The 12,105-nt window shown below is 41.9% G+C and overlaps 1 protein-coding gene across 1 annotated transcript in view; it reads right to left on the minus strand.

Annotated features, from left to right (window-relative positions):
• Positions 1–11,898, minus strand: part of LOC146986534 (uncharacterized) — a 1,046,957-nt gene extending 1,035,059 nt beyond the window's left edge. Inside the window, exons 1-4 of the mRNA XM_085780502.1 lie at positions 11,892–11,898; positions 9,835–11,839; positions 9,311–9,484; positions 6,781–6,954 (exon numbers count right to left, since the gene is read on the minus strand). Coding sequence (XP_085636628.1) covers positions 6,781–6,954; positions 9,311–9,484; positions 9,835–11,839; positions 11,892–11,898 — 2,360 coding nt within the window. The remainder of the gene's footprint in view (positions 1–6,780; positions 6,955–9,310; positions 9,485–9,834; positions 11,840–11,891) is intronic.
• Between the last annotated feature and the right edge of the window lie 207 nt (positions 11,899–12,105).

Below are 12,105 nucleotides of genomic sequence, written 5' to 3' on the forward strand. Positions count from 1 at the left end.
TCGATATGTGTGGATGATAGACAGCACAGGTGCAGTGCTGGCAGTTAATTAATTTCAGCCAGTTTTCGTTTCACCTCGTCCGACGGTGCTAACAGACCCGGAGGGAGCTGATATCACGGTTCGGTGAGTATTTTTTTCTTTTTCTGAATGTGTAAAAATTATATTTAATTTGTTGTATATTCCAGAAGACCACTGATTACTTTCCCGTGTGTTCTCCTGTGTGTTCTGACCGGATAACATGAGACTGTCACCGTCCAAGACAAGTTAATTTATAGTTAATGTGAATAATCGAGTCACACGGCTAACGTTAGCTCCGTGTTAGCTCCGCGTTAGCTCCCGTGTTAGCCATGCTAACCGTAGCTCGTCTCCGACTTTTACCGGACCGGGATAAATCCGGTTTAATATTTAACGACCACGGCGTCATGTTGGCAGAACAGTGATCGGTAGGATCGGTCTACAAGCTGCAACCCCCCCAGGTTTATCCATCAACTTGCTATCTTGCTGGTGTCATACTGTAGGATAAATACAATATATAGAGGTGGGGGTTTGTCATTTACTGCTGTAAATTCACACACAAATGTCTTTAATTGAAGCAGACAGTCATGCACCTGCCATGTTTTAATTTAAGTTCTTGTGTTTTACTGTGATTCTAAGGAGCCACAGTGAGAACTGAGTGACCGGTGCCAACAGAAGGAGGACATCATGTGAAGTTATGGAGCTGTGATGATGATGAAACCAGAAAACCTCTGATGAGAGAACAGACCAACTGTTTGTTTATTATTCCATGTCCACATTTGACCTCACACTTTTTAGGGTGAACTTAAAATTGACAGTGAAGATTTGGAAGCAGCTATTTTCATAGTCCAGTTAATACAAATGTTTTATTCAGTCGATGATTGTTATCATTGAAAATGTAATAATAAAGAAAGTTACTGTGATTAAATTGTAGTATTTCTTTTACATATTTACCATAACCTCATGGTCAATGTAATGTGACACTTTGGTGAATTATTGTTTTCAGTATCATAGATTAGTTGACAAGACACATCAGGAAAGCACAAGCTCTGATATTCATCTCTGGATGCTTTATTATTTCAAGGAGGGTAACAAGATTAAACATTTGTATCTTTCTTGTGTGTAGTGAAAGCATACATAGAAATAGTCCTGGAAAGTTTTTTCCTGAATTTATTATTGATTACAGCAGTGTGTCGTGGTGTTAATGTTACTGTAAAGGCCCATTAAAAATCAGTAAAGCAAATCTTAGTAAATAAATCAATTTCATGTTTAAACTGCACTAGTAATTTCAGCATTTCACAGCATTGAAAACGTTTTATGAGCTGTGGATGATGTAAAGGTGAGCCATACTGTCAAAAGACAAGCTTGTATTATATTAGCTGAATTTCCAGTACTTGTAAGATGTTGTAACATCATGTTGGTAACCTGCAAAAAATATGTGCATATATATATAATAGGAATGTAAAATAATAGCTAATAGCTGGGTGAATGCTGTAACGTGGTCGACAGGTCGGAGCTGCAGCAGCCGATCATCGGTGATGCAGGTGAGGTAACATCAAGTCCAGGAGCCGTCACCCACCAGTCTCAGTCCATGACAGTTTAATGTGTTGCAGCTTCACAGTTTGAGACAGAAACTAGTCTCTGGGTTCTGTAAAACAATTTAAAACAATATCAAAATACGTTTCACAGCTTTACATTAGCTTATTAATGCTAACATCGGCTACAATAACGTGACACATTACTCCTCATGGGATCTATGTATATGTAGTTCAATTTAATAAGCTTCTGAGATTACTTTCACCGTTAAATATAAAGTTTACCTCGAGTTGTAGATGCTAACGGTGTTAGCAGCGTAGCCGCTCGGCAGTTAGCCGGTGTTGCTGGGTAAACTAGCAGCCTCGGAGACACGGGTCCAACCCGCCCCTCGACCTCCTTAGCTCCGCCCCCTCGTCCAAATATGGTTTCTTCTGGCTCCAAAAATCAAAAATGGCGGCGCCCTGAAAGCCAATCTCCGGGCTTCACAAACGGCCTGTCGCTACCCGATCTGCGACGCTACCGGATCCGTGACAAAACTGGTCTGCGCATGCGCAGACCGGCCGCCATCTTGGACAGCTGCCTACGGCAACTCCACTTGGACAAACTTCATTTGGGCACTGCCCGATTTGCGTACATGCTTTAAGTTCTGTGAAATTAAAATACGGTACTGTGAAAATGATTAAAAAAATAAAATAAAATAAAATAAAATAAAAACCGCGTAGGTCCGTCATAAGACAGCCGCGGCAGACTCGTTTATTCAGTGAGTGTTGTGGTAGTTGTAATTGTTTGTGGTTGTCATGGTGATGAGGCCGGCGAGAAAAGAGGACAGTAAACATTAAAAGTCCGCCTGTGTTCCTGTTTTCTGAGCATCAAGATCCAGACCACCACAACCAACCCTCAATTTACATTACTAATAAAGTATTTAAAAAAATAAATAAAAAGATAAACCGTCTGTGGCGACGCACATAGGGCAGTGATCCTAAGTCAATTCAACTAAGTTTGTCCAAGTGGAGTTGCCGTACGTGGCTGTCACGGATCCGGTAGCGTCGCGGATCGGGTAGCGACACGGCCCTTCACAAACCAATGGGTGACGTCACGGAGGGTTGCCACTTGGATCAGACCGAAGCTTCATGTGTGTGTGTGTGTGTGTGTGTGTGTGTGTTCTTGTTCTTACTACGTTGTGAGGACCGGAGAGAGTTTTTCACCAGAGTGACGACATTTATTTGAAAGAGCGTTACAAGAGTGTGTTTGTGTCCTCCTCCACCTCCTCCTCTTCTACCACCTCCTCCTCATCTTCTTTCTCCACCTTCTCCCTCCTTTTCTCCCTCCTCCTCCTGCTCCTCTTCACCCTCCTCCTGCTCCTTCTCCTCGTCCTCCTCTTCCTGCTCCTCCTCCTCCTCCTCTGTCTCCTCTTCCTCCTCCTCCTCCTTCTCCTCCTCCTCCTCCTCCTCTTCCTCCTCCTCTTCCTTCTCCTTCTCCTCCTCCTCCTCCTTTCCCTCCTCCTCTTCTTCCTCTTCCTCATGTCAGAAGTGAATGTCTTATAAGGGTCATTCTTCAACTACGGGCAAATTTGGTCTTGAAAATTTTAGAAAATCAAATGTATATTTTGAGAAATTTTTTTTAGATGTTTTACTTCTCAGTTATGTATAGAAACACATTCTGATAGCTGTTGTGATAAAATTATTTAGATAATATAAGATTTTTGACATTTTAGTCTAACATTAAGTGGAAAGCGTCATTTCCATCACACCACAAAAAAATTGTTTTTCCAAACAAAATTATGAAAATAACACATTTTTCAGAGCATTTATTGAAATTTCAGCTGCATAATTTCCAAAACTGCAAAATATTATTAGTTTGACTGTTAATTTTTATGAATTTTATGTGAAAATGTGTAATGTGATGGAAATGACAATGTGTGGTGGAAAGGACTTCACGTGTTGGAAATGACATTTGACATACAAATTGCTGAGTCACCTCCAAAAAAAGTGATGGAAATGACTGTTGTGGAAATGACATTCTGTCACATTTTTAAAAAAATCTCATGCTATGTTGGCATGATGATCTCAGCTTTAAAGCTATCAATAAATGTACACAAAATACACAATATCAAATATTATTTTTTACATTATTTGTACATTCAAAGGAAATATGAGCTGTTTGGAAATGACGACCAATAAACATACTCTTTGTTTTCAAAACATTAAACCTTAATTTTCTCTACTTTCAGTTCCTTCCAGGGAGCCAACTCTGCTCTCCAGCCATGTGCTCTCCTAACAAAGACTGTTGGAGTAATTAGAACTATACTTGACCTTTAAAAAACATCCCTAAAGTTACATTTTGTGGCGTGTGGTGGAAATGACTGAGACCTCAAGGGACAGGTGTTCTTTTTATCAAAAAAGACATAAAACACTAATATATCTTACAATACATGATACATTTCATTAAAATAGAGATTTATGTACCACTTGTCTATAAAGTTACTATTAGATCACAATTAAGTTCAACGTTAAGAGGGATTGAATGTCACAAATCTGGGCCAGGGACAATGGGAATATAGTTAAAACAATACATATAAACCTATGATTTATATAGTAAAATTAATAAGTTATCTATAATTAATTTTTTCAAAGTTCCTCTTGATGTCATGTAAGTGTGCCAAAAATAAAAAACAAGAAATGTGTTTCAGTTTTTGTTATATCTGCCAGGGACACAAATTTGCCCGTAGTTGAAGAATGACCCATAAATAAAAAACACTTTTAAATGCAAAACTGTGGTTAAAATAATGTAAAGTTAAGTTTTTACATGTCTGTGAACGAGGAAGAGAAAGGTTCCGACCGGAAACTTTTTTTCTTTTTTTTTCAAAGAGCTTTATTGAAAACATTGTACATACAAACGGATGTACAGAGAACAGGGTTGTAAACATAAAATCATGGAAAAAATAAATAAATTAACATAAGGAAAAAAAGGGAAATAGAATGTGTAAGCTTTATTCTACTTCTTTATTCTTTGAAAAATCTCTCATAAATATCTATGGATGTGATGCTTTGTTTAGTGTCAATTAGTGTAAGGGATTTCATGTACTCTATGAACTCATGAAAGAAACTTCTGAAGTTGGGTGAGGTTTTGGAGTGTTTACATTTATGTATGTGAAATTTGCCATACAAAATGAATATGTTTATAATAAAGGTGATGTCCTTTTTCTTCTGACTGGAAAATTCACGAACAGAATAATAATAAACAGTGACAAAATTTCCGTTTCACGTGTGAATTTTTTATTTTTTTTTGTTCAAAACTTTGTTTCACATTACAAAAACAGTTTTTCATAATAAAATGCAATCTATAAAGCATATCTATATTATACGCCAGGGGGAATTTACAAGTTTACAAAAAAATGTTCAACTTTTCACATATATTGATAGTCTTAATCACTTTCTGGTTGCTTGAAAATTTGATGGAGGTTATGTATTGCTTGAGCTCACCGGTAAAAGAAGGTTTTTTTTTAATGAACTTACATTTGTGAATATGAAATGTTGCCATTAAAATAATAAGGTTGATAATAAAAGTTATGTTGGCTTTTTCCTTGGTTTTTTTTCAGGTCAGGGAGCCCAAACAGTAGTACATTCCTCCAAAACAAAATAAAATCACCATCAACATTGATAGCAACAAAATTACAAATATCACTCCATAGTTTTTCACGTGTGATTAAAAAACTAAACCTGACAGTTCTTGCATTTATTCATAATCTCTTGTTCGACAACACATTCACTGTAAAACCATGAAAAAAAACATTGTGAAAATAAACACTTTCATTTTGAAATGTAACTGAGCCTGACACCTAAATAATATTTATCTTTTCATGTTGTTGTTGTAGTTTTAGCTGCTCTGCAATGATATTCTGATGTGTTATGACTACATGTTGAGTCTTGAAAGAGCAAATATTGAAAAAAAAAAAGAAAAAAACGTACAGGGAAATTATGTACATATGTGTGTTAAGTTATAAAATAAAGGCTAGGGTTTCTTTTGTAAATCATACTTATCAATAATACTAAACAGTTTAATTAAATGGCATCTTTCTGTTTAATAAGACTGAGGGTGAAAAGAAGAAATTAATTATAAAACATGTATTTTGGTCTTTTGCTGTGTTTTGTTGTGCATGACAAGTGGATGTGGCAGTAGGCTACTAACAGTAACACAGTAAAAATACTTAATGTATTTACAGCACAACAATAAAGGTAGTTTCTGTAGACAGTATCAGAGTAAAAGTACTTCTTACAAGGTATCACAGTCAATACTATAATATAGGAGCAGAGTCAAAGTTTCTATAATTACAGTATCACAGTAAAAGTATTTAGTTTAGAGTTAGTGGAGTAAAAGTACTTCCTGTACTTGAGTGACAGGTGAAGCTCATTGTTCCTGTTTGACTCAACACCTTTACCTGTGACTGGATCACTGATGATTGACACATTGAAGCTGCTGCAGCGTTTTCTGAGTCTGTGATGTCATAGATGATGTCATGTGTGATGTCACATCCTGACAGGTTCACCTGCTGCACTTTACACTTTATTTCACTCCCACAGTCTCATCAGCTGTGGAAACAGCTACAGATCAGTCACACCACAGAGTCTCCAGTCGAAAGTCTGGACTCTTCACAAGATCATGAAGCTGCTGCAGAGCTGAAGAGCTCAGCTTGTTTCCACCAAGGTCCAGGAGTCTCAGGTGGGAGGGGTTGGATTTCAGAGCTGAGACCAGAGAAGAACAGCTGATCTCTGACAAACCGCAGTTGTACAATCTGAATAAAGAATAAAAGAAGACAATGAAATGAAGATCTCACACACACACACACACACACACACACACACACACACACACACACACACACACACACACACACACACACACACACACACACACACACACACACACACACACACACACACACACACACACACACACACACACACACACACACACACACACACACACACACACACACAGCTGCAGTGATCAGATCATTGATTATTGATCAGACTGAGTGAAATGAGCTGAAAGTGAAGAGTCATTGTCAGTGTGAGAGAAGAACAAGTGGAAACATGAGACAACAACTATTTCAAACGTCCTTCATTCATGACATCAAAGTCAATGATTCAAGTTCTGAGTGAAGATCAATCAGGTTCAGTTGTGGACCAAATATCTAAGATCTACAACAGTAACAGTCAGTGAACTGACCTCAGAGTCTCCAGTCTACAGTCTGGACTCTCCAGAAAACCACTCAGATGCTTCACTCCTGAATCCTGCAGCTTGTTGTATTTCAGGTCCAGGTGTCTCAGGTGGGAGGGGTTGGACTTCAGAGCTGAGACCAGAGAAGAACAGCTGATCTCTGACAAACTGCAGAGCTCCAATCTGAATAAAGAATAAAAGCAGTGAGTTGAGGACAAAGCTCCTTGTTGACAGCGTTCAGTGTCTCATCATCTGTTCAGAGCTGAAAAAGCTTCAGAAAGAACAAGTTTAGAAAATCAAAGTCCAACAGCTGAAGCAACAGGAAGCAGGTTAAACAGTCACATAGAGAGAAAACAGCTCATTAATATTCATGAGAAGCTGCTGCTGCTTCAACACAGACGCAGTGACTCCGCCTCTTCACCTGTCAGCTCCACCTGTGGCTCCATCCAGACAAACTCATGTTGAGCAGCCACATTGATCAGAGATTTACTGACCATGCTCAAGACAACAAACATGTGAGGCTGAACTCTGTTACCATGACGTGTTTCTGTAGTGGAGGTGAAACATGAAGAGAAACAGAGACTGGACTAAAAACCAGTGAGGTGCAGTCAGGGCTTTGATTTATTCACTTCATCTAAAGTTGGATTCTTTTTGACTTTCAGATAACTTTACTACAAGTTCAATGTGTCAGAATGTGGTGATTTTCATGGTCTAATAAAAGCCAGTAAACAGAGCTAGCTTCTGTCCAGGCAGCAGCTGCACAAACCACTCAGCCATGTGTAGTATTACAGAGAAAAGGCCCAGAGCTGATCATTCAAGATGGCATGGATTGTAATAAGAGCTTGTTGTGTACAGTTAACATCCTTGTTGCTCAGGTCTGAGTGTGGATTGTGTTAAAGGTTTGTTGTGTGATGTGAGCGGTGCTCCAACATGTGATCCTGTTATTGATCTGAGTTGTGTGTTAATAACAGCTGATGTCAGGACGGCATGGATTGTGGGGGAAAGGTGTTGCACATGTTTAAGACTTGGATCTGTGTGAACCATTGTGCATCAATCTGTTTGTTGTGAGGTTTTTGTGTGATGAGCTGTCTGAGGTGCCGACCCCCCCACAGCCCTGGTCTTGGTCTGTGAGCGCCTGCCTACCCTGTCCTACAGCCTCAGTGTGGATCAGTAGAATATCAGCCTCATGTCTGCAGCTCAGTATCAACACAACTTTCACATCACATTCATCTGAGCACAGAAATAAAACAGAGTCTGACCTCAGAGTCTCCAGTCTACATTCTGGACTCTCCAGAAAACCACTCAGATTCACTCCTGAATCCTTCAGCTGGTTGTTCCAGGTCAGGTCCAGGTGTCTCAGGTGGGAGGGGTTGGACTTCAGAGCTGAGACCAGAGAAGAACAGCTGATCTCTGACAACCAGCAGGTCCTCAATCTGAATAAAGAATAAAAGAAGAAGATGAAATGATTGATGATTGATCAGATGTGTCCTGATCAATGATCAGTGTGTAAATGAGTAGAGGGACACACACACACACACACACACACACACACACACACACACCATTGATTATTGATCAGACTGAGTGAAATGAGCTGAAAGTTTTGGAAAAAGTGGGTTAATGAACAGCTCCAGTCACACCTTGACCTCCACGGCATTTCTGAAAAATTCCAGTCCGGTTTTAAAACACGCCACAGCACAGAAACAGCCCTCCTTAGAGTGTATAATGACCTGCTTTTAATCCTTGATACTGGTAACTCAGCTGCTCTAGTGCTCCTCGACCTCGAGGGTTGGACTTCAGAGCTGAGCCCAGAGAAGAACAGCTGATCTCTGACAACCTGCAGCGCTCCAGTCTGGATAAAGAATAAAAGTGAGTTGAGGACAAAGGTCCTTGTTGACAGCGTTCAGTGTCTCATCATCTGTTCAGAGCTGAAGAAGCTTCAGGTCCAGAGGCTGTGGACACAGTCACAGTGGCTCAGGAGAAACTGTCCACTGTGTGAAGCTGACCTCTGACCCCTCACTGACAGTGGAGTCATGTGACCAGAGGCTGCTTCACAGACACTGTGGACAGGAAGTAAACTCCTTTAATGTCATGTGACCATGAGCTGAAGCTTCCTTCCTGTGGAGCCCAGTGTTGATGTTCATGAGCCTCAGTGTCTCCACAGTGGGATTATCAAACCAACACTGTTCTCTGAGCTACAGGACTTTAACCTGACCTCTCACACTGGGAAGCTGCTTTGACCTTTGACCCTGAACCAAGCAAAGAGGGAAAACTCAGATCTACATCACATCTGCTCAGCTTCAGCTACAGTGGCTGATCCAGCTGTTCTGTTAGCAGCTTCATCTGAGAGCAGCTCATCATCATCATCATCATCATCATCATCATCATCATCATCATCATCACCACACTGACCTCTGACCCTTCACCTTCTACCAGCTGCAGTAACATGGAGTCACAATCAGTCGCTGCTTCAAACTGAACTTCACACATTTGAACTGAACACAGACAAAAGTCCAACAGGTCCAGTCAGTGAACTCACCTCAGAGTCTCCAGTCTACAGTTTGGACTCTCCAGTCCAGCACACAGAACCTCCACTGATGAATCACTCAGGTAGTTGTCACTCAGGTCCAGTTGTGTCAGGTGGGAGGGGTTGGACTTCAGAGCTGAGGCCACGACTTCACAGTGACTCTCTGAGAGTCCACAATCACCAAGTCTGTGAAGAGAGAAAATATCAAATGTGTCAGAATCAAATCAGATGAAAGCTGCAGTAAAAACACAGTTGATGCATCTGATGACAGGACAGGACCTGATGATGTGGTGAACATCTGAGCTTCAGCTCATCTTCTCTGACTGAGTTTGACAGGAAACAATGATCCTCATCACTGTCACAGGATGGACGAGACCCTGAAGCAAAGCCTGCTCACTCTATATTATCTCTTATGTAATGTTTTCAAAGTCAAACTTAGTCAAAAATAATGAGAAGAAAGAAAGAAAAACTCTGTATATGTGAACTACTGATCTAAACTACTAATCAATAATTATATTGATTATGTCTGGTCTCACCGAGCCTTCCTGCAGTTCCTCACAGCTGGGATCAGTCTCCGTCGTCCCTCTGGTGATGTGTTGTACTTCCTCAGGTCCAACTCGTCCAGAACCTGCTCTGACATCTGCAGCATGTAGGCCAGAGCTGAACACTGGAACTCAGAGAGGAACTTCTCTGATCTGTTCTCTGACTTGAGGAACTGTTGGATCTGCTGATGAACTGACTGGTCCTTCATCTCCATCAGACAGTGGAAGATGTTGATGCTTCTGTCAGGAGAGATTTCATCAGTCTTCATCTCCTTCAGGTTGTCGATGGTTCTCTGGATGGTTTCTGGACTGTTGTCTGTCTGACCCAGCAGACCTCCTAACAGCCTCTGGTTGGACTCCAGAGAGAGGCCATGAAGGAAGCGAACAAACAGGTCCAGGTGACCATTTCTACTGAGGAGGGATTTCTGCATGGCTCCCTGCAGGAAGACATCCAGGGGTGGAGGACTGTTATTGATTGATGGGTGGCTGTTTGCATTGAATCCATCTGAGGAAGGCTTTGTGCTCTTCTTTCTCTCTTCATAGTCTTTTCCCAGGAACTTCTTGAGGACCTGTGTGTTCCTGTTGGTGAAACAGTGTAACATGTAGACTGCAGCCAGAAACTCCTGAACACTCAGATGAACAAAGCAGTAGACTGTTTTCTGGAAGATCACACTCTCTCTTTTGAAGATCTCAGTACAGAGTCCTGAGTTCACCGAGGCCTCTGTGACATCCAGACCACACTGCTCCAGGTCTTCTTGGTAGAACATGATGTTTCCTTCCTCCAGCTGTTCAAACGCCAGCCTCCCCAGCTTCAGAAGAACTTCCCTGTCGGCCTCCGTCAGCTCCTGTGGACTCGTCTCATGTCCTTCACCGTACTTGTTCTTCTTCCTCTTTGTCTGGACCAGCAGGAAGTGTGAGAACAGGTCAGTCGTGGTCTTGGGCAGCTCTCCTCTCTGGTCTGTGGTCAACATGTGCTCCAGAACTGTAGCACTGATCCAGCAGAAGACTGGGACTTGACACATGATGTGGAGGGTCCTGGACGTCTTGATGTGTGAGATGATTCTTCTGGGCAGCTTTTTATTACTGGACCTCCTCCTGAAGTACTCCTCTATCTGGGCATCAGTGAAGCCTCGGACCTCTGTTACCCTGTCGACACATGTAGGAGGGATCTGATTGGCTGCTGCAGGTCTGGAGGTGATCCAGACCAGAGCCGAGGGAAGCAGATTCCCCTGGATGAGGTTTGTCAGCAGCACGTTGACTGATGACGTCTGTGTGACATCAGACACAACCTCCCTGTTGTTGAAGTCCAGTGACAGTCGGCTTTCATCCAGGCCGTCAAAGATGAAGAGAAGTTTACAGACAGCCAGCTGCTCTGCTGTGACCTTCTGTAATGTTGGATGGAAAACATGGAGCAGCCTGAGAAGACTCAACCGCTGATCTCTGATCAGGTTCAGCTCCCTGAACGAAAGCAGAACCAGCAGACTGACATCTTGGTTCTCCAAGCCCTCGGCCCAGTCCAGAGTGAACTTCTGCACAGAGAAGGTTTTTCCAACACCAGCGACGCCATTGGTCAGAACCACTCTGATGGGTCTCTGTTGGACAGGTGAGACCGTAGAGACGTCCTCTCTCTGTTGGACAGGTGAGACCGTAGAGACGTCCTCTCTCTGTTGAACAGGTGAGACCGTAGAGACTTTGTCTCTCTGTTGGACAGGTGAGACTGTAGAGACGTCCTCTCTCTGTTGGACAGGGAAGTCTTTAAAGATGTCGTTGCACTTGATTGGAGTGTCATGGAGGGTCTTCTTCTTGGACGTTGTCTCCAGCTGTCTCACCTCATGTTGGGTATTAACCTCTTCACTCTGTCCCTCTGTGATGTAGAGCTCAGTGTAGATCCTGTTGAGGAGGGTTCCACTTCCTGTTCTCTCAGTTCCTTCAGTCACTCGTTCACATCTGCTCCTCAGACTGATCTTATGTTGATCTAAAACCTTCTGCAGACCATGATCTGCTGAGAGAGAAGAGACAGAGGGTGTGTTCGAAACCGCATACTTTCCTACTACTCATACTAATTCTGACGTCATTTTGAGTATGCGAATGCACAGTATGCGAGTTTGAGTCGGTCTGAGTATGCGAGAAGTTCCCGGATGGCATACTAGATTCGCCAGAATGTGAGTATACATGAGGAGCTTGCTACTCACACTCAAATTACCCAAGATGCAACGTAACGTGACGTCACGGATAGTCTTTTCCTTACCGCGAACAGGGGAAAAA

This window comes from Trachurus japonicus, chromosome 6 (genome assembly GCF_045865225.1).
Source record: "Trachurus japonicus isolate A0001 chromosome 6, Traja_1.0".
NCBI classification, from domain to species: domain Eukaryota; kingdom Metazoa; phylum Chordata; class Actinopteri; order Carangiformes; family Carangidae; genus Trachurus; species Trachurus japonicus.